This window comes from Lethenteron reissneri, chromosome 47 (assembly GCF_015708825.2).
Source record: "Lethenteron reissneri isolate LAM-NWPU_2019-01 chromosome 47, ASM1570882v1, whole genome shotgun sequence".
NCBI classification, from domain to species: Eukaryota; Metazoa; Chordata; class Hyperoartia; order Petromyzontiformes; family Petromyzontidae; genus Lethenteron; species Lethenteron reissneri.
Window position 1 is genome coordinate 1046268 of NC_083825.1, and position 23258 is coordinate 1069525.

Sequence of the window (23258 nt, forward strand, 5' to 3'; positions counted from 1 at the left end):
TAAAGCCTAAAATCATGTCCAGGCACGTTATACCTGCATTTTGAACAAAAGTGTGCTATTTACAAAGTCCGAACAGCCAAGGTTTTAGCTTAAAATGACAGGAATTGTTATTTTACATTTTTAAATAAATGGAAATATTTGTTTAAAGTCACAATATACTAATAGTTGCAATGAAAACTGCCAAATTGTTACGCCTTATATTTTTCTGTGACAGATTAGTACAATTCAAGCAAACTGTATAATGCATGAAGTTTAACTGACCGTGTTATATCTGACATTGCATGTGGATGGCCTTCATACCAAATTGGATTTACAAAAATGTATTTTAAATAACAAGACCTGAATAAATCAGACTAATTTACTTTCCCTCACATAATGCAACAGACACAAAACTCAAGAAAATGTAGTTTATTTCAAAGTTTCCCACTATGTATAACACTAGTATTCTACAGAAAGTATAATTTTCCATATCCCTCTTTATTCAATGACACTCACTCCACAATTATAATTGTTCAGTCCACCAACACCACTGCAAGATTGTCTCCACATAGCAAACGGTTTACAACCTTCAGGATCATCAACAAAGCATTTGCCAATCTTTGCTTAGTCCATGGCCCGAGACTTACAAGTTTGGTGTTGTTTTTAAAAGGTTTATCGTCACAAATGAGACATGGATTTAATAACCATTTTAAACTGTGGTGTATATTTTATTGGCCATATAAGGATATGTCAGTGGTTTAGTTGAGGCCATCAGTAGTGGATTTGGCCATGGCTGATAATGTTGGCAATAAAACAGGCGTTAAGACGTTCACATACCAAATAGATACTTCTTGCAAGGAATAAAGTCTGCATCAACCACACGTACTTGTGGTGAACATGCAAACAAGCATGCTCACACTATATATATTCTTTCAACAGTCAATTTTTGTACTATTTGCTTTTGGCTTTCTCTGGTCTGACACGTGGTGAGACTAGGCCATAAAGAAGCCAGTCTCTGGTGTAGGGTAATCAGTCTCAAAGACAATGCTCCTATTATCACAGCATGTTTGTCTACACGTTCACCACAATGACGTGTGGTTAATACAAACTTGATTACTTGAAAAAGGTATCTATTTGGTGTTTGAACGTCTTGACAAATAAAGATTGTTCACACAAGTTACACACGGCACCAATCGGCTCTGGCTCCTTCACAGTAATCTTCAGATGCTCGGCTACACCAATCAGTTGGTAGGTCACACTTCCACCAAGTTACCAAATGTCTCATTCAAGTCTTCACAGCAGTGCAGTCTTACCATACAAAAGTGTGCATCATCCTGCACTTTGTTTAACAAGTATATATGGGCCTCGGAGGACAAAGTTTCTTCAAGCTGGTTCCCAGATTTTTGTGTGTCTGTTAACATTAATGACTGATGGCACTCAAAACGTATGGCCCTTGTTGGCGCGTGTAAACAGTGGCCATAGACGCAGAGTCACCCAGGCATGACGGGAGGCTAATTGGTAACTCTGTAACAACTGCTGGCACAATCTTTGTGCACGTGCGAAATAATAATACTTGGCATGACAGGCACCGTTTCATTTCAGTCTTAACAGTTTGAGTCAACTACCCTTTCCTCATGTAAATAATGCATTGTTTAAGTTGTGTCACGTTACAAACATAACCATGTTTGGCAGCACAATGCATCTTTCAAGAAGCATTTTCATCCTTCATAACTGCAATCTTCATATAAATGGAAAAACAATGCAATTCAAATGTGAGATGGCTTCGTGGTAATTTTGTATGCTTTGGCATGTGAATGTAACGGGCACATTATTTATGAATGTGAATTATCTGGATTGGATGACCAACACACATTTCACGAGACCGGCTTCGCGCGTAGTCAGGTTTTACTAATTTGGCTCCGAGGCAGCGGTTAGGCACAGCATGATACACTTTCAGTTTAACATGAAAGCCAGCGAAAATATAAAAATGTATTTATCATTTGCGATGATTGTTATTAAGCACGTATTCATCCTGGCCAGGGTGGACTGATACATGAATGTGCTTGCCTGTGTTACACCACACTAAACGCAAATGTGCATCAATACCCTTGAAAATGTTATAGAGAGATATGGCTCATGCAGCAAGTAAGAAAAAGCACCTGTAAATGAATTACAAACTCAGGCCAGCCCCTCAAAGCTTACAAAAGTATTCAGTTATTCATCCTCACATAGTTCTTATCCGGGTATACAAATGACACAAGGCACGCGGGTTTATGTGCAAAAGTCAAGGTGGTTTTGTGTCAGCAGCTCGTGATGGTCTCGGTCGCAGGAAACCCTCAGAAACACGTTCCCAGAAACACGTCGGGAAACTGATTCGAGCAGCACGCACCTCGTCACGTGATCGATGATGTGTGCTCTGCCTCTCCTACCGATTTGCCAAACGGAAAGTTTTTCTCAAAGTAGAACCCAGGTCAACTCTGGGAAACACATTTCCGTGTTTCTGGAAACGTGGAGGCACCCAGCATTTGCGAGCAAACGTTTTGTCTGGAATCGTTTCTGGAATCGTATTTCCTCTTTTATGCCGGGCTTTACACTTACTCCCGTGCTGTGATTTGTTTATCTAGAAACCTGATTATTAATTTCTTCGCGTAATTCAAATACAGCAAGGGCTCTTTTCTAAAACTTTCTCACGAGAGGTATCTTGACGTGGGTGTGTGTTTGATAACTTAACACATCCACATGACTTGTATACAATGTTATATTTAGCCCATGCATTGGTTAACAAATCACAATAAACAATACACCCCATCTACTATCTCCCTGCATGGCAGGTAAAGGGAAACGGATGGCAATTGTGGGTGTGGCTGGTAGACGCCGCCATGTGTCATGTGCAAGTTGTGGACTGGACAGGCGTCCTGACATGAAGCCACTTTGACCGCAAATTCCCATTGTTGCACGTAAATGTTTTGACTGCAACAGTGCTCATTTTATCTGATTTTTTAAGAGCACTCTTTGATTATATTATCGTCCGAATGATCAAATGATTGCTGCTGCATCATATTACAAACTCGCCATTACTTTTACCATTTTATTTGACCTGCAGCGCAAACACTTCTCATCAGCCAATTAGGAAGCATTAACTCAGAAAATGTATGAGGAAGTGGAGTTGGTTTTCGGGAGACAGGACACCAAAATACATTTGTGTGTTACTGACAAAGGTCACTAAAATTGCAAATTTCACAACCCAACTGATTAATTGGTCCTGTTTATAAATCGCATGTGAGGTTCGGATTAACGTGCACGCTTTTCTTCATTGAAATACTATGCTGTCTGCCATGGACATCCCCTAGGTGGGTGAGATGCGTGTGCGTACGTGCTTATGCATCGGCAAGTTGAGCGCCATCTGCTGCGTTTGCTCACTGCGAGGCTTATGCATACTTGTAGAAGCCCTCCCCACTCTTGCGTCCAAACTTGCCTTCTTCCACCAGCTTGTTGAGCATTTTGCTGGGAGCAAAGAGTGGATTCTGAGGCTCCAGCTGGTGCCAGCCTACAACACGGGCACACGGGAGAGCAATTGAGGAGGCAGCTTTAAACCATTTGTGGTCCACTGTCGGGCCTGGCAAAACATTGTGAAAATTCCATTCTGGTGGTCAAATGTGGTGCGTGCCACGGACACTGCTTATTCAGCTGTTCTTGCCGGTCCACTGTTTGGACTTTTCCAACATTAACGCTGAAGGGTGCATCTGCAGGAGCTAGGCAGGAGGGGTGGCGTGTGTATAGGGGTGTACGTGGAGTCGGTAGTCAAATGCACTTCCATTTGAGAGAAAGTCGCTGTTGAACATAGCAGCTGCTACAATTTTGCATTTACGAAGAACTGCTGCAGATGTTAGGAAATTAATGATGACCGGGATATTGATTTTGATTAAACCTGAGCAATCTGACTGTGTGCGAGCATGAAAAAGAGCACCACGTCCAAGTAGAGGACTTTAAAGCTACATATGATGTTGAGAAATGTTCTCTTTTAATCATTAAAGGCCTTATTCTTCATGTTATCTAGGTAAGAACACATCTTGCTGCACTAAAATTGGTTGAGAAAAGCGAAAACAGCAGATGTGAGCAGATTTATATTTTTTGGGCTAAAATAGGAAGACCAGAATGGCTGGGCTTTGTTCAGTACAATGGACCGCACATGGTTATTATTCTTACGACATCACCGGCTCTCGGTTACGGGCAGTGTGTTTCATCCAGCGCACATGTACAGTTCTTATGGCTCTACGATTATACATAATCAGCTCTGACAGGAAAAGGATAAGAGCCAAAGTAAAAGAGTACACGATTCATTTAAACACAACATAAGTTCCAGCTCGAACTGATGAACCCCAGTGAGGCCAACATTCAACTCCACCACACTGCACATGGTGTGTAGAGTGCTGCAAGTGCTTACATATCCAACGTGTTGTTTCGCATCACACACTGGACACTTGTATAACACATGTAGCCACTAAAAGGAAACATCAACATGTCCCACGTGCTGCACAAATGTAACGAATATCACTGAAGAATTAAAAATGTGAAAATTAAAAAGCCTCATTAAGTCCAGGGCATATTTACAAAATCTTTCTGCAATGGTGCTATCGGTGTCATATCATGAGAATAACCATTCAGATTTATCAGACCAGTGCAATCCTTCGTGTTGGACTACAGCCAAAGCAAGTGGACATTACAGAGTTACTACGGAGACCACAAACTAGAGAGAGAGTGTCTCAGCAGCTTTGCTACTGAAGCGTAATATTTGCCACGTGACATTTAAATTCGTGTATCATTGTCAAAAGCTAGAATTTAGCCCAAGTACATGCAGGGCCAAATTGAAAGTGATGGTTCACTATTGGGTAGTCATTGGTGACTGGGCTCAGACCATCAGCTCACTACACTGAAGGGCACGGCGGCTGCCTGAATTCAATCCCAGGATCTCAACAGTTGGGAGCTCAGAACTCTGACCTCTGAGCCACCCAGCCACCTCAGAAGACCAACTCAGTCTTAAATGTGCTGTTTCTGTACCTCTGGTGCCCACATTGCCAGTCCTACGGTTATGCCAATGTCGTTTTACCATCAATGATGAACTTTCCAGTGTCCAGTCCCACATAGTCCAGAAGCTCGAAGGGGCCCATGGGGTAACCAGCACCCAACTTCATGGCCAAGTCAATGTCTTCCTTGGAGCCGTGTCCTGGGCAGGGGTGAGATTGAGAGAGAAAACACATTACTTGTCAGGCGAGTGGGAGGTTGAGTGATGAGGTTTAGTAAAGAAGTCATGCCCAGTGGTGGCTGGGTGAGAAGTTGGGTGAGTGGTATATAATTACTGGCAGGGAGAAAGGGTGAGTGGACCTGGTTTCAGTCAGGAACATTAAACAGACTGCTCGCCTATGTACAATGCATGGCCATGACCATCTCTCACTCTTATTTCTACAATACCTCACTCCTGCTCTTGACACCATAGACGCCTCTATCCCCTTTAAGCGCATCTCTGACGTCTCTCTCTGGCACACATCTCTCCTGGTTCCGCTCCGACCTCTCAAAACTGCTCCTGTGTTTCCATCAAAGGCCTAATTCTTACAAAAACCCTTGTGTTGCAGGTCACTGATTCACCTCTGCTGCCCACCAAGTTTGGAGCTCCCTGCTTTCAACTTCCTGCCCCTATTCCAAGTCCAGGCTCAGGCCTTCCTTGTCCCCCCTCTCCATGACTCTCTTTCACTTAAAAATATGTAATAGTCTCCTTTCCCCAAGATACCCATTTTACACTGTTCCTCCTCAGTGTCTTGAGATGTAGTTGCATTTGGATGTTATAGAACACATTGTATTGCACGTGGGTGAGAGATTATCAGGGATTGGGTGAGAGGTTAGAAGGGATTGTGTGATCGGTCAAGTAAAAAGTTGTGCAAGAAGTGTGATAAAACATTGGGTGTTTAACCAACGTGCAGCAAAACGATTGCAAGAAAAATAATGCCGCCACCACCAATGTTGTTAAGATGACTAAAAAACAGCATCTTTTAGTCCAGCATGGGTCACAGATTCATTTGGATGCCCATGGGAGGAAATCTGTGCTCGGTTCTTGGGCACTTGCGATGCAGTCCCCAAGAGGCACTGACCCCTCTCGTGCAGACGGACGGCTTCCATCATGTACGGCACCAAGAGGCGATTCACGATGAACCCCGGCGTGTCCTGCACGCGCAGCCACCGCAGACGACGTGTCAACTCGCTCATCGTCACCACTGCTGCCGCCAGTCAACAGTCAAGAGTTATTTAACTGCTCAACCGATCATTGAGGCATCGGTGCTCATCTCCTATATTATGAATAATATTGGTCGCGAAAGCCTACGTGTTAAATTGACAATTGTTTACGTTAAAAAACATAACCACAAACAACCCTTTGATCAATATAGTGTGGAGGCCTGCACCTCGCAGCGAACTGCAAACTTGGAGTGATGTGGGGTGATGTGCGGTGCACAAATTTCATCTCGCAAACTGGAGCATGGTTGGTGGGTCTCCCAGATAGGAGCCGTCACATGTATGACGGCTTCCATCATGTACGGCATGGGTGACCAACGACCAGGGGAAGAGATGTCCATGGAGTCATTTGATTTGAAAAGAGGTTGTGTGTCAGGAAAAACATGACAACCAATATATTATCCAGAAAACAAACAATGCTTTTTTATTTGACCAGGTAAGGCCCACTGAGCTATGTAGCTCTTTTTCAGAAGCGACCTGGCCACAAATGATAGCTCAACCAAGTGGCTTGTTACGTGGACATTTCTAGCAGTCAAATACTCTTAAACCCATGTTTTTAAATGTGGAAGGAAAAATTAGAGGACCCAGAGAAAAATATACGCGACCACAGGGAGAACATGAAAACTCCAAATATACAGGTGTCGGGATCGATCAATGCCTTTCAGCATACCAGGCGAGAAAGTTAACATCTCACCACCGCAGCAAGATGTTAAAAGTCGGTTTTTGGGTAGGCAGGTTAAGTGCATGAAAACATTAAGTTAACTTTGCAGCCATCTGTAGTGAGACAGTACAAATAAAAACTATCACAAGTGGATTGTGAAGCGTTTCAATGAAGTGAACGTTGGTTATTTTCAAATATATACGTGGCTTATCAAGTTTTTCCCAACACATCCCTCAAATTCCATAATCATAAACATTTGCACAATTCATACTCGACGGCACACACATATAAATCGGAGCACGTGCAGTGGACACAACAATTAATTTTATTCGGCGAATCAGTGCGTCGTAATATGCGTCACCTTCACCACATAGAATATAACTGAGAGTGGCTGATGATGACCATAATTAATTTTGTCAGAGGCTACTCACCTTGCAAGACACCGGTTTTTTCCCCAATGCAATTGTGAAGTCGGTCAGCGCTTCAAATGTTGCCTTGCTTGTCATGGGTGTCTCGACGACCTGAACACAGAAGGTGTAAACACTTCACACGTTAGTCCACGCCATCACCACCTCTGAGAAAATCACTCAGAACGCTCCTTATCTCGTGGATGATATTGGTCGCGAAAGCCTACGTGTTAAATGACATTTATAACATGTCTGTGCCACCCCAGCATATTTCTATAAAATCCGACATTTACATGTTTAGAGACACAACCGGCCTGGTTTCCCAGTAGTAGAGTGAGCAGCTCGCAACCGGAAGGTTGCGAGTACAAATCCTAGTTTGGGGGGATCCATCTGGGATAGATAAAATTGGCACCATTTAGTGGCTATCCTATGGTTAGATTCACCTTTGCCATTGGAATGCTGAATTTGCACCATCAGCTCAGGAGATGCAGGAAACCACTTGGACTCAAAACACTGTCCAAAACTATTTGTTTTAACTCTACACCAGTGTGATGGCAAGGCTGATAGCAGCAAAGCGGTGCTTAGCAAGCTGCACTACGCTATGAAACTGGTGACCCGAGTTTGACTCCCGGCCCCTGGCGAGCATCAGTGGCGAGTGATGTAAGCCATAGCCGGGGGCCCTCGGTCCCCACTTGACCAACCTGCACTGACCAGCGTGGTGAAGTATGGTCAAACAATGACCAACAGCGCAGGGAGGCCTCCATCTAGCAGTAAACTAACTAAATTTGGTAAACGCCTCCTCTGTGGCTGTGACGCATGGACTCACCTCCACCAGCTTCATCACAGGCACAGGGTTGAAAAAGTGCAGGCCCCCAAAGCGGTCCTGACGCGAGGTGGAGTTTGCGATGTCGGTGATGGGCAGCGACGATGTGTTGCTCGCAAAAATAGTTTTCCTAGGCGGAAAAAAACCAATGAGTAAAAGAACTCAGAATATATCATTTTGCTAAGTAGTACCATTGGTATTTGTTCCAATATAGCGCAGGGCGATTGCGAAGGTGCTATGTTTCACATAGTTTTCAGAAGTTTCACAGTCGGGGGTGATGTTGATATGCTTAATCCTAATAGAGTAATTGTGCAGGCCATTTTTCAAATGTGGCAAATGTGGACCATGACACTGGCACACAATAGCCTCCTCTTTTTTGAATGGCGTCGTGGGATCTTTACCGTCCCCCGTGAAGTAGACGGAGCGTGATATTTTACGGTCAACACACCTGCTGAGCGAACCAGGACGGCGGCCAGAATCAAACCGTGAATCTCTACAACAAGTGACAAACGCGCCACAGCTAGGCCACGTCAGTGCCCTATGCTGTAATATGTTAATGACACGATGTAACTAAAGCGGCACACCCACAACACCGCCGAAGCCACCTGCGTCGCTCCATCCTTCACGTCAGGGCTCGCCCGTGCCCAGGTTACTGCCTGCGCTTACTCTGGAGCGAACTTGTCCAGCTGAGAGAAGAGCGACTGCTTGACGGAGAGGTTCTCTACGATGGCCTCCAGCACCAGGTCGCAGCTGTGCACCACCGCGGCGGCGTCGGTGCTCGTGCTGATGTTGCTCATGGTGTCAGCCACGAACTTGGCTCCCGCCTACAAAGACAAAGATAAACTTTTTGGGGCAAGTGCTGTGATCGGACACATATGAAAGCAGCATGGCACACGAGGGGGTGGGTGGCCTTCGTCTCCCTATGTGGCCATGTTTACACACCGCAGCCGGTACTAATTTTAGGCTGAGTCAACCTAGGGGATGCACAGTACCGGTTCAGATCATCGTCACTGGTGTTGGTCCTGAGTGGGAATCGAACTCGGGTCGCCGGGTTTGTAATGCAGCACGCGAACCGCTAAACTACCGCTCCCCACATGCATGACGACAAATGATCGACGGTAGTTGATGCAGCAGCTATATAATTAATTAACCCTTGTGCTCTGATTAAAATATATATTGCAGCCCTTTGTCAATCTCCTGCTGGACAAAGGCCTCCCCAGACCTTTCAGTCACGGGGGATGTTTAACCATACTTACTTACCGTGTTGGTCAGTGCGGGTTAGTAAAGGTGGTGGAGGGGCCCAGCACCGGTTCCGATATTACTCGCCACTGATGTTAGCCGTGGCCAGGAATCAAACTCAGGTTGCAGTATTCCAGGCTTAGTGAGCTAACCACTTTGCCACCTGTCACACACCTGCTTGCCGTACTGCTTATCTGCAGGCACAATGTAAACATTACAGAAAAGCAAACCAATGTGCTCTCTTGGGATTGCACTGTATCACGGATTCGTATTCACACCGTTTGGTCCATCTGTTCAATGGTAAAGGAGCATTATTAAAATGCACCCGGAGAAGCAGTATAGCAACCAAAAATTACTCTCCCACCGATTCATTTCCATTCTCTCTGATGTTGGGCCTATTCCCTGGTTGAGTGTTGGCTACATCTCTGCTCGAACGAGAAAGCGCATGTTTTGATAAGCACAAGTTGAATGCGATGTTACTTCTTTCTTTACCCTTTCATTTCCCTTGCCTCTCTGTTTGCAGTGTGTTTATGCATTTCTGTTTGTGTAACCTAACTTAATAATAAGTGGATAGTCCTTTTTTCCCTATGTCTATATGTCATGTTTATTAAATATATAGTTTTCAAACACCGTTTGCTCAAAATATTTGATCAAAGAAGTCCTGCTCGGGAAAAAGCAAGTTTCCATTTTACAAACATTTTACATTTCTCCTGTTCCCACTGTAAACACCAGGCAGCTTGGTCTAATTGGCACAATGCCATGTGCGGCAGCTGAACCACATTCCTGTCTGAGTTTAAAACCCCAAGGGGGCAGTTGCCGCATCTAGGACTGTACACTTACTAACTTTGCTCTGGCAAGAGGCAGTGTGCCTATTTGCCAGCTATTTTTGTGTTCTATTCCATATCTAGGTCATGGAATTATTCCCCGTTTGTCAGAAACTTTTTTTTTGCTCAAGGTAAAGAATTATAACGAAGGATGCACAATGCTATCAAAATCAGGTTATTAAATTACACTGCCATTTTCCATAGCAATGCTAGTTTCACAGCAATCAAATGTCCTAGTAACCAAACTGGCATGCAATCCATTCGGGGGTTATAATTCCATTTGAAGAAAAGGAATGTATCACTAAGAAATCACCTAGAATACATCCGATATTGTTGGATATCAGAAGCTTAACTGAATTGAGCCTGGATAATGCTTGAAATTAAGTCACTTTTTACAAAAAGTTGGCTTGGGCAGAACACGTCATGGCAAGAAGAATTTCAGTTAATGAAGAATACACGCCCAAAAGTATGTCCGCAGCAGAGATGAAGCGATAAAATAATTTAGATAAAATAATTTCTTGCGCAGGTGCTAGATGAATTGCTGCTTTGTATGAGAGATGGAAATGACTTTGGAAGACTTTAATTCATCAGTGGATTAATCATGGCTGATGATGACGACGATGATGCATCTCCCTGCGACCTCTAAAACAGATGACATCCAACGATGGTGAATTACCTCCGTGTTGTCACCAAACTTCTTCTTCACCACCCGCTTCAGGCTGGACTCAATGCCCTTGATGGCCTTCTGCAGAATGTCATCAGTCTGGTCCACTATCACCACCTTGTGGCCGGTAGTTGCGGCGATCTGCAGGGTACATGTTGGTCAGGCATGCAACACTTATTGAGATTTTAAAACAAAAGCGTGAAACCCACATACGGTGATAACTCAAGATACCTTGGCAGCCTCATTTCGAAAAGTGACTTGGGACACCAAAATAACAAAGTATGTCCAAGTACAGCGCGTTTGTTACTATACTGCTGGCAGCGAGGTTTATTTGACCATACCTCACCTTGCTGGTCATTGCGTGTTGCAGAATGTAGAGATGTGTTTTGCAGATATCTCGGCATGCCAAGTACACTGTTTCTGTACAGATTGTTCTAGTTTGGATTGGTCTATGCATATCTGCACTACAAAACACCACGGCTGGCATGCATGCAGGCAGATAGCCATCCGAGCATTACACTCAATACAAACTCTTGCCATTCTCAATCCACCAATGGATAAAGGCCTCCTACGCCACGTTCGACTTTCTCAAATCGTACGTCACCAAGCTGGTCAGGGCATCAGTGCAGCTTGTTGAAGGTGGTGGGCATGCTGGCAAGGCTGGTTTAGATGCCACTTGTCACTGAAGTCAGCCACGGCCCGATATAGACGTCTGGTCGCCTGGGTTCACAGTACAGGGAACTCTACCACACGTCTTGCCAACACGTTTGAAAAGACAAATGTTAAAACCTGTCTAACTTGGTGGGTTTTGTATACTTTCATGCCAGCCACGATGCTTTATTAAGGTCAATTATATATGGCAACGCTGTTTGAAAATGTATTGCAACAGCGTTTAACGTGCACCCCAATTACACAAGTGACAGCATTGGATTTCGATTTAAAGCTTTCGTGACTGCAGGGATTCATCTTCTTGTTTTATTATGTTTTATTTGTATTATTTTATTACTTCCCTTCTACGTGACTTTACCGAAAGAACCAAGAAGATGACAGCATTGGGTCGGGCTCGCGGTTTTGCCAAATATCTTCCTGCCATTCAAAGTCAAAAGCAAGACAATGAAAAATCACATGGGGATACATCATCACGACATTAACAATCTCCTAAGACCTCGTTTACGGAACGCGCTCGAGTGTGGGATGAGGTTCAGGGAATTCCAAAGCACCTCGCCCACAGTAAAGTTTAGATTTTAGATTGTTTAGTGTTTGTGCAATGTCCAGCAACTTAATGTTTTTGTTTGTTGGGTTACAAGGGGGACAGGCAAGAGGGTGGTGGAATTGTGAACAGATTTCAGGAGCCCTCAAATAGACCTGGCATGGGTCTCTTGCACATACTTTGGGTTTCTTTTCAGCTGCCACGATCATTATCAAGAGCCGGGTAAATCGTAAATAAATTGCAGTGTTGCCACACGAACACGTGCAGTATTGTAGTAATACATACACTGTGGTATTTACTCTATGCAGCACAAAACACAATACACGGAACACACGATCTGTGTAAATCTACCGTATGCCACACAGTACAGTATGTGTGTTTAATGTATTGCAATAATATAATACAGTCCACATGGACTGCCGGGGCAATCCCAGCTGTGTATTTACACGGCAATGTAAACTGCACTGCACATGTTGTATTACAAACCCTATGCAAGCTAATACTATGTACTGTATGCAGTAGTGTGTACTGTGCCGTGTTCACATGGCAGTCTACACAGACTGTAGCTACAGTCTAGATAGACTATAATATATAGACATTAACTACATAGACTGTAGCTATAGTCTATGTATACTGTAGCTATATAGACATTAACTACATAGACTGTAGCTAAGTAGACTGTAGCTACGTAGACTGTAGCTACAGTCTACATAGACTGTAATATATTGACATTAACTACATAGAGTGTAGCTACGTGGACTGTAACTACATAGAAATTAACTACACAGACTGTAGCTACATATACTATAGCTACAGTCTACATAGACTGCAGCTATATAGACATAGACTGTAGCTACGTGGACTGTAGCTACGTGGACTGTAGCTATATAGACTGTAGCTAGGTGTACTGTAGCTATATGTACTGTCAGTAGGTACCGAGTTACCTGCGCGATGCCAGCGCCCATCTGCCCGCTGCCGATGACCGAGAGGCTCTCGATTTTAATCTTCTTCGCGGCGCCGCCCGAAGACATCGTCCGCACGAGCTGCCTGCCGATGAACGCCATTGCGTCGTCCGGGGCACGGCGACGATGAGATTCAATTAGGGTAATGTGGGTGGTGTGAACACAAGGTTAGGTGAGGTGAGAGTGTGTGTGTCCTTGCAAGCGCCCCGCTCGTGGTGGAGTGGCGCGGCCGCTTCAACTTTGCCCGAGTTTCAGCCGCCAGCCCTCCCCCCGTGACGAGGACGACGGCGGCTCAAAGTCTCCGCCATCTTGCTACGGGACGACGACTCGAAATCTCCGCCATCTTGCTACGGGACGACGACTCAAAGTCTCTGCCATCTTGCTACGGGACAACGACTCAAAGTCTCCGCCATCTTGCTACGGGACAACGACTCAAAGTCTCTGCCATCTTGCTACGGGACGACGACTCGAAATCTCCGCCATCTTGCTACGGGACGACGACTCAAAGTCTCTGCCATCTTGCTACGGGACAACGACTCAAAGTCTCCGCCATCTTGCTACGGGACAACGACTCAAAGTCTCTGCCATCTTGCTACGGGACAACGACTCAAAGTCTCTGCCATCTTGCTACGGGACGACGACTCAAAGTCTCTGCCATCTTGCTACGGGACGACGACTCGAAATCTCCGCCATCTTGCTACGGGACGACGACTCAAAGTCTCTGCCATCTTGCTACGGGACAACGACTCAAAGTCTCCGCCATCTTGCTACGGGACAACGACTCAAAGTCTCTGCCATCTTGCTACGGGACAACGACTCAAAGTCTCTGCCATCTTGCTACGGGACGACGACTCAAAGTCTCTGCCATCTTGCTACGGGACAACGACTCAAAGTCTCCGCCATCTTGCTACGGGACGACGACTCAAAGTCTCTGCCATCTTGCTACGGGACAACGACTCAAAGTCTCTGCCATCTTGCTACGGGACGACGACTCGAAATCTCCGCCATCTTGCTACGGGACAACGACTCAAAGTCTCCGCCATCTTGCTACGGGGCGACGACTCAAAGTCTCCGCCATCTTGGTACGGGACGACGGCTCAAAGCCTCCGCCATCTTGCTACGGGACGACGCCTCAAAGTTTCCGCCATCTTGCTACGGGACGACGACTCAAAGTCTCCGCCATCTTGCTACGGGGCGACGACTCAAAGTCTCCGCCATCTTGCTACGGGGCGACGACTCAAAGTTTCCGCCATCTTGCTACGGGACGACGCCCGCGTTTGTTGCTGTTGTTTGGTTGCCGTTTAAAACACGTTATTAATGTTGCTGGTGCCAAATGTGCTTGGTTACACGAGCACAATTGATAATAACAACAAAAACGCAACACGCTCGTCAACAACTCTTTTACTTCAGAAAGAAATACGAAAAACTCTCAACTATTTTGCCTTAGAAATAGAAAAAAACTCAACACACTCGCCAGCAACTATTTGCCTCCGAAAGAAAAACAAACAAAAAACTTCACACGCTCGTCAACAACTCTGCCTCAGAAATATAAGAGGGCAGCAGTTTCGGGACAACGGATTTTATTCAAAGGCACATACAGTATAACAATATAAACATTCGCAACACGTTGTTTGGTTTATGCGCTGTCGTCGATTTTTGTTATGTGCGTATGTATATGTTTGTATGTGAACGCCACAGTGTTGTTGTTGTTGACTTTATTTGTGTACATTGACGTCGACTTCCCCGCCTAAGATGGCGGCAGGGAACGCGTCGCTGATCCGATGGGCGAGCGGAGAGGGAATCGATTTCTAGCGACGATCAAACGTCGGGAATCGATAACCTCACCTCCAGAGCACACTCCCAACCTCACTCTACTCCTCTCATCTCACTCTACTCTCCATTTGTCTTCTACCCATCGCCACTCATCTCACTCTCCTCCCAGTGTTCTACTGCTCATCACTCTACTCGCCATTACTCTCCTACTTCCTCGCCCTCTCATCTCACTCGACTCCCCGGGACCAGTTCTCTCCGACTTCTCCCGCTCCATCTAACCATACTTCCCCTCCCCACACTCGCTTACCTCTCCCCACGAACACCTGCAAAGGTAGCTGCCAAGATCAAAACGAGGGTCAACCTGGTCCACTGACTGGCAAGCACCAGCTGGGCAGCACCAGCTGGGCAGCATCAGCTGGGCAGCACCAGCTGGGCAGCATCAGCTGGGCAGCACCAGCTGGGCAGCATCAGCACCCAATGCTACGGACATCAACGATGCACCAGTAGGGGGGCCGTCCATAAATGACGTCACGCGATTTTGGACGATTTTTGACCCCCCCCCCCCCCCCGGCGCCACGCGGCGTCACAAAAAGTCAGACCCCCCCCCCCTCAAATATGACGTCACAAAGCTCTGCCCCACCAAAAAATAAAACATGCTTCAAATCGCTTTAAACTGTTGTCATTGTAGTGCGTATTTAAATGTGGCGCTGCACTCTGATGTTGTAGGAGACAACATTTATTAAAAAGTCTAATTAAGTAGAAAGTGTTGTCTAATTTTATTTAAAGTTGCGCATTTTGATGCGACGTCACATTTCTCAAACCCCCCCCCTCTTCGCCACACATCGTCACAAGTGTCTGACCCCCCCCCCCTAGGTGCGTGACGTCATTTATGGACGGCCCCATGGACCAAAAGTAGTCACCACTCGACTTTTTGATGTCCAACTGAACACTGCAATGTGGTGTGTCACTGGGGCCCTCAGGTCCAATACGACTGAGAAAATCATTGATCACGACTCAATCAACGTTGGCTGAGAGTACACTTCACTCAAAACATTCAGAGACTGATGCCATGGACGTGCAGGCACCTGTGGAATTCACCTCCACAAAGCACCACCAGAACCCACAACACCACGCACACCTGGGTGTACAGCCCTGCACAACTGCCTCAACATCAGAACTCTCCGCTGTAGGTGATCTCACAAGTGGCCTCAGCCAAATGTTTCCTAACGGGGGGGCTGGGGGATTGGCCAGAGTAGCGAGATGTTAACTCTCTCGCCTTATCGTGGGTTCGATCCCGACCCTGACGCCTGCTGTATATTTTGAGTTTGCATGTCTCTCTCCCCGTGGTTGCGTGGATTTCCCCCCTCCACATTTAGAAACAACATGCGTTTAGAGTATGTAGGTGCTATACATTTCCACGTAATAAGCCACTTCATTGGACTATCATTTATGGCCAGGTCGCTTCTGAAAAAGAGCTATGCAGGTCAGTGGGTCTTACCTGGTAAAATAAAAAAAATAGTTTGGTTTCAAAGCCTGATGTACATATGGAGTGCCCCAGCCCCTATTATAGCCGTCGGGTGAGCCCAGGATGGGGCCCACTTCCAGGTGAGCTGGGCGGCCACGAAGGCCATTAGTCGATAGACCACGGAGCCCTCTGATTTGGGCGAAACGGCGGTAACCACTGCCGCAAATCATGGGCCATGACCGTGAATCAGCAGCGTGATGATACCGCTCCCGTACTCTTACACAGTGATCCCAGAGCAGGTAGGGGAAAGGTCAAATAGGACAAAGGAGAGTGGGCGGCTGGGGAGATTAAGGCCCTGATAAGGGTTATCACTCTCTTGCTTCAGGGCCAGCATAGGCAGTAAACCCTATGAGTACGTGCCACTCTCATCCTGCATTCCGCGTCCGAGAAATGCTAATCGGAGTTCTGGGGGAAGGACAACAGAATAAACACAAAAACGCAGTTCTAAAGAAATTAGTTTTCAATCTAGATTACTTAAAAGTGCATAGCTCCAGTGGCTTCCTAATATCGGAAGAACGTTCCAGACAGCCGCAGAAGCGCATCTGAAAACGCGCCATGCGGTGACCATCTTTGTTCGATGGTGAGCCAAACGCCACTGTGAGGATGACCGGAGGTCGCGTGATCATGGTTAATGCTCCTTGATGAGATCAGCGAGGTGTCGTGGTTCATTGGTGGCATGCACTATGTGTGTAGTGAGCACGACCTTATAATGAATGTATTCGTTTGGCAACCATAAGCCAACTGGACGGATATGATCGTATCTTGCAGTACCCATCACAACACATGCCAAAGAATGTTGTACAGTACATTGTTTCGCTAATGCAGCAGAAACTTGGACACAAAAAAACAATACAATTGAGTCTTAAAGTATGGTGTAGAATTGTGAAAATCAGTTGGATGGAAAGAAAGAGTGAGGACACTTTTTACGTCAAGTTACGGAGAAAAGTATAATTCAAACAATCCAGAAAATGAAAAATGTGTGGATTGGACACAGTCTTGGAGGTAAAAGTTTGACCAATAATGTTCTGGATGGAAGAATGTTAGGAAAGTGACCCAGAGGGAGACAAATGAAAATGCTGCTATATGACCTGAAGGAAGGTGGCGGGGGGGGGGGGGGGGTGAAATGAAGAACAAAGCTCTAAACCATACACGATGAAGTTTAATTCAAAGATCCACCAATGAACAGATAGCTAAAGAAGAGGAAGTTGTCATTAAGTCATAGAGATATACCACAACCCTCAATGAAAGTAGATATTGGTCTCAGAGCCAAACCTTTTCCAATGTCTCTCTTTTTGCCCCTAAAGTCCATGTTGACCCCTCGCACCTGAGTCATCTTGGTAGGCCGAGTGAGCAAACATCACGAGGCATAATGCCACCAGTGCCCGCTGCTCGTTGGTTTGTGAATTGGAGCTTAGGTCAAAATTAAAGCTACACTCTGAATGATCTGCCTTCCTGAGTGGTCGATCGTCAGGTGTCACCAGCGGAACCCATGGCTCGACCTCGCAGTGTAGAAAGCCCTGGTCTAAAATTCGAGGTGGTACTTAATTAGCAGGGAGGAGAAGGGGAGAATGTTTTGCTCAGAGGCCGCCCCTCATGACGATGATGATTCTTTATTAGTTTTGGGTTAGATCCTTTAGGTATAATGCCCATTTGTTTTAACTAAGCTCAATGACACGTTAAAATTATAACTGCAGTACGGTAGCCGCACGATCTAACCCAAAATAAACTAATCACAAATCATATTGGTCATGCAATCCTTTATATATGTAGAGGATGTTCGGGACATCCTCACACACAAACACCACACAACCACGGGTTAAGGGTCACGGGAGCGCTGCCGTGTACGACACGAAATCCGATCATTGAGTGGAGGACCCTCTGAACGGATTGGCCCCAGAAGGATTAACCATCTCAAGTCTCCTCTTCATATATATAAACAGGGTAATGATGATATTGACTATAACAAACAATGCACATTACAAGATGCATAAAGAGGGATATTAAAATATAGAGCATATGCAATATCGTGCAAAGTGCTGCTTGTTTCAATTGAAAACAAACTTTAATAAACAAAGAACCCATTATGGTCCTCGGCTTCATTCAATGTTTTATTATTGTTATTATTATTTTGGTGCTATAGTTGCCCAAATGATGGGCTACTTTATTGAGCTATCATTTGTGGCCAGGTCGCTTCTGAAAAATAAGTTAATACCTCAGTAGGCTTTGCCTGGTAGGATGGGGATGGTTTCGTTGTATTTGTGTTTGTTTCGGTGATTTGTTTACCTTTCTTGTACTTTGCACTCCTATCGTGTTTTTTTTGTATTGTTGTAACGTTCTTACCTGCCCCCGACTGGGCATTTGTGAAATAGAGCTTCATAGCTCATCGGATTCCTCCAGTATAAATAAATATTCTGATTCTGATGATGCCGTCACTTCTCCACAGCACACGAGCCGTGCCAGAGTCGGTTCATCCGAGAATCCACTCCGAGTCTCTCCCCTTGAGAAACCACTTTCGATACCTCGCCCCAGATTTTCTTAAACTTCCTCATTCCTCAGCTGCACCTTTGCCTGCCACTCCACCGCGCCTCCTGGTCCAGCTATAAAAACGGAGCCACCGTCAACACCAGCGAGCTGTTCGCCTTGAACATTGGTGGTTATTGTATCAGTTTCCGTTTGCAAATCTAAGAAGGTAAGTCGGGTTCACTTTGCGGGACGAGCAGTGGGGAAATAGTCTCATGATTTTCACAATCGCTCAACCGCTGGCTTAAAATGCAGCTAGATGAATTTTCTTGCATTTCTGACAAATAATGTGCTCGCCGAAATGTAACAATGTATCTTACAGTGATAGGCATGCATGACTTGGTATCTTCATTTGGGTAATTTGCGATGTTGTAAAGATACTTTATTCACCTTTTTAAATGTTCACACGTGGAACTGCTTTTGATAAATCACTTGAGCAATAGCGAAAACTTTAACGACAAAATATTCATTTCAAGAGAAGACGGTGACTTTCTTTCATTGTTTTCTCATCTATAAATGGCGTATGTGTTTTCAACAATTCAACGGCAGTTTCGTTTTTCGTCATTATATTCTTTTATCATCGGTAGAGCAATGGGATTGTGGGTTACTTAGGGAGTACACAACATGGGAGGTCGATAATTTCTTGGAAAAGTGATACTGACCAATGCCCCCCCCACTCACCCCCTTTTTCATTTGCTCAAATTATTCCCAAACTTCATGACTTCCACCTGCAACAGACGATGGCCCTCTGTCCGAGATCCAGCCACCCACTGCTACTGCTGCTGCTGCTTCAGCAGCAACTGTTGGTGTCAACGACGACCGCCACCAAAGATAGCGACCATGGCGCCGAATTGTTTCAGCAGGAAATGTTGATTTCAATGACGGCCGCGGCCACAGATAGTGGCCGTGGCGCTGAGCAGGACGTGGGAAGGTGCTGCACAGGCATGCCGGGCATACCGGGGAACCACGGGATCCCAGGAAACCCAGGTCCGATCGGTCCTCTTGGGCGAGATGGACGGGACGGACATGACGGCCAGCCTGGCAAGAACGGCAAGAAAGGAGACCGGGGGGATGATGGCGTGCAAGGGGACAAAGGGAGCGCAGGAGAGACCGGTAAAAAACCTTGAACTGTCACTGCACCCCACCATAGCCAGGCGTTACAAAGTCCTCCAGATGTAAACTTTTGTGGCGGCACTATAATACAGAGCGTCGATTGTGTTAAGCACACTGGATCATTGCTTTCACGATTGACAAAGGCTCAGCTCTGATAACTTATCTTTCTTAACATCATTCCGATGTATATGTCGGGACTGATTCCAGGGTTTGTGAATGTTAATTTTATTGGATATTTTTTTGCACATTTTTTTTATATCGCCATCAAAAACAATGAGGTCAACAACCAAGGTCTAATGTGTTGGGCTTAGTGTGCTTAATGTAGGATTTACAAAATTATTTATTGGCCTACGTTATTGTCCACTGAAGTACGCCTGCTAAACACAAGTACGATTACACGATGAATTACGCCACCGGAGACACTTGCTTTTCAATTTTTAAAGGTGCAGAAACTTTTCGTAATCCCTTCGCAGGGTTTCCTGGAAAAATGGGGCCGATGGGTCCCGCTGGAGAGAGAGGGGATCGTGGACCTCAGGGAGAAAAGGGAGACAAAGGAGAAGTCCCGGCTGCCACCCCCAGATCCGCATTCACCGTGGGTCTGTCTGTATCGAACCCTCGCAGCGGATCCCCTATAACATTCAGCAAGGCCATGTACAAAGAGCAGAATCATTACAACACGTTAACCGGCAAGTTCACTTGCCATTTCCCGGGCGTCTATTACTTTGACTACCATCTCACCGGTGGAAGTGGCACCGTCCGGGTCTCCCTGAGACGCAATGGACAAGCAGTTCAGTTTAAATATTCCTCCGTCTCGGGCCATTACAGCTTGTCAGGCTCTTCAGTTTTGCGTTTGACAAAGGGTGATGAAGTGTGGCTACAAACAGAAAGTTCCCACATTAAGGTTTACACAGATTCGAGCACCGACAGCACTTTTTCAGGTTTCCTACTGTACCCCGACCTGCCCTTATAAAACACATTTCGTGCTCAGAAAGATAACATACGAATTGTCTCAATAATATTATGTATTTTCATGATCACAATGATGAGGAAATGTATAATTGATTCGTAAATGGTTGTTTGAATGTTTTTTTTGTTAAGGAAACTTGTCACCACAGACAGAAGAGTATAACTTCACTCGAGCTATGTAACAGTACATTTAACAAACCACATATTTCATAATTCGCAGACCACGAATGGTTAACGTTTGTTATACCAAGGCAATTCTGCTTCAGAGAAAGGACAAATCTCGTATTTGTTTATATATTTTATTAAACTTAATGTGTCTTGAACGGTCAGAAGAGTTGATTTTATGTACAGGTGAAATGGCATGGTATACTTAACTGATTTTAATGTAACAATTTTAGATAGCACATTTACAAATAACAACTGTTTAAAATTGGTAAATGATTTAACACATTTCCCCACGTATTAAGGAAACAATAAAGCATATATTCATGCCAATATGTGTTCAGCACTGCTTATTTAAGTACTGCAAGAACAACAAGAAAGCCGAGACCTCTTTTCAGTGTTTCCATCATTAAGATTCAGGCCTTTGTAGCCTGGTGCTCTGAGAAAGAGTGAATCCCACATCGTGTAATTTTGCATGGGTCATGAGGTCTATTGCAGAAGTTGTCCACAAAGGGCTCTCTCTGCCAAAAGACGAGGGGCCTGATTACAGAAAAAACGGCATACATCCTCTCAGGCAAATATATATGTAGTGTAATAACGCGGGCTGCTGACGGGCAAGTGGTAGTGGCAGCAGGGGGTAGTACACACGTCAGGAGAAGGGGATCGAAGGGGAAGTCCAGGAAGGGGTCGATCTGGAAGCCCGAGAACCTGCTAGTAGGTTCTAGAAAAGGGGCGTGGTGGGGGCGGGGCGAGGCCACGCCAGGAGGATAAGAGGGGCCCCGGGACGGGGGCTCAGGGCGGTTGCTGCAAGTGGATCCCCTCGCTGTGTTGCGGTTCGTCACCTTCGTCGCCGCCATCTCGACCACCTTAGATGCCGCTAAATCAGGGGTGTCCAAACATTTTGCAAATAGGGCCACATTTGATAAAGTGAAGATGCCCGGGGGCCAATAGTTCCTTTTGACATTGTTTTAACCACAAAAGTTACATGTAAATACACACTGTTATAAAACAATTTTCATTGTCACAATTACCTTTATTTTTCAAATGACAATGTAACCAAATATAAGCCACTCAGGCAGACGGGAACAACTCTAAAAACGCAATTCTGCCCTTCATTCAGTCAAATAACATTGAACAAACTGTATAGAATACCTTAAATTTCCATGAGTTTTATGATGTATTTATTCTGACAGAGCTGGCGAGCCATAACTAACACATTATAAGACCGAAGCTGCGGGCCGTATGAAATCTGCCCGCGGGCCGTGATTGGCCCGCGGGCCGGACTTTGGACATGCCTGCGCTAACTTATATATGGATGCTCCGAAAGTGCGTAGTGCAAAGAGGGACGCGCTACAGTGGTTGCTAGGGACTGTCATCATTCCCACTACACCAGCCAATCAGCTGCCAGGAAAACAATCCACATGCAACATAGCTGCCCATGTTGCATCAAGTCCCTGTGCAAAATGTTTTTTTGCCCTTTTAAAGTGATGTGTGAATTTGCATGCATTTATGTATGGAAGTGTGATTGCGTGTTAGTTATTTCATTGTTCAAATTTATTATTTTGCACGAGAATGTTTATTTTCAGGCGAGGTCGGGCTCCCACGTGGCATCAGGCCCGCAGCTATTGTGCGTGCCTCTCTCGTCCTCCCGCAGCCCAGGGTCACACTCTTTTAGTGCAACCACATCGCACACAGCTAAGAACCCGTGCAGAGCGAGGGTCAGGTGACTTTTGTCCTTGTGATAGGCGAGGCAACCTTTATTGCAGTGTTCCAGCTGCTGGAGCACGTTAAGTGTCAAAAGATCTAAATACGTCAGCCCAGGATTGCCAAACATCATGGGGGATGACAATACTGCAGCTGAGAAATGCCGTTTGCAAAGAGAAAGACAGCAGAGATGGAGAGCTCGCCAGAGCCAAGACACTTTGGACAGTATTGTTAGAGAGAATGCTGAAAGGCAAGCAAATCGACGAGAACAAGAAAGTACGGATCAGACGCAATCTCGACGTGCAGCTGATGCTCTTTATCAAGCAAATCGACGCAAGCGAGAAACTCCACATACGACAGCACAAGAACGTCGTAGTCAAGCTATTCATGCTACGGCAAATGACTTTGTGGAAGTGATTGAACACAACTGCAGTGTGTTGAATG

At 45.4% G+C, this 23258-nt stretch overlaps 2 protein-coding genes across 2 annotated transcripts; one reads left to right on the forward strand and one right to left on the reverse strand.

Annotated features, from left to right (window-relative positions):
- Positions 1-393: 393 nt before the first annotated feature.
- HADH (hydroxyacyl-CoA dehydrogenase) lies at positions 394-13302 on the reverse strand. Its single transcript, XM_061571330.1, has 8 exons — positions 13034-13302; positions 10892-11020; positions 8819-8976; positions 8156-8282; positions 7354-7443; positions 6123-6195; positions 5087-5203; positions 394-3526 (listed from the first exon to the last, which is right to left on the reverse strand). Exons 1-8 carry the CDS (start codon positions 13151-13153, stop codon positions 3408-3410), a joined length of 933 nt encoding a protein of 310 aa, XP_061427314.1. The 5' UTR covers positions 13154-13302; the 3' UTR covers positions 394-3407.
- Positions 13303-18766: 5464 nt separating this feature from the next.
- On the forward strand, positions 18767-21689 carry LOC133354502 (complement C1q and tumor necrosis factor-related protein 9-like). Its single transcript, XM_061571390.1, has 3 exons — positions 18767-19038; positions 19607-19982; positions 20456-21689. The coding sequence occupies exons 2-3, from the start codon at positions 19610-19612 to the stop codon at positions 20950-20952; spliced, it is 870 nt and encodes a 289-aa protein (XP_061427374.1). The 5' UTR covers positions 18767-19038; positions 19607-19609; the 3' UTR covers positions 20953-21689.
- The last annotated feature ends 1569 nt before the right edge of the window (positions 21690-23258 follow it).

Excerpts from the sequence above, each read along its gene's own strand:
- HADH (XM_061571330.1), bottom strand. The coding sequence starts at position 13,153 with ATGGCGTTCATCGGCAGGCAGCTCGTGCGGACGATGTCTTCGGGCGGC. Across the intron at positions 5,204-6,122 it reads CGTCCGTCTGCACGAGAGGG|GACACGGCTCCAAGGAAGAC; the intron begins GTCAGTGCCTCT and ends ACCCCTGCCCAG. Across the intron at positions 3,527-5,086 it reads TGGAAAGTTCATCATTGATG|GCTGGCACCAGCTGGAGCCT; the intron begins GTAAAACGACAT and ends CCCGTGTTGTAG.
- LOC133354502 (XM_061571390.1), top strand. The coding sequence starts at position 19,610 with ATGGCCCTCTGTCCGAGATCCAGCCACCCACTGCTACTGCTGCTGCTG. Across the intron at positions 19,983-20,455 it reads AGGGAGCGCAGGAGAGACCG|GGTTTCCTGGAAAAATGGGG; the intron begins GTAAAAAACCTT and ends ATCCCTTCGCAG.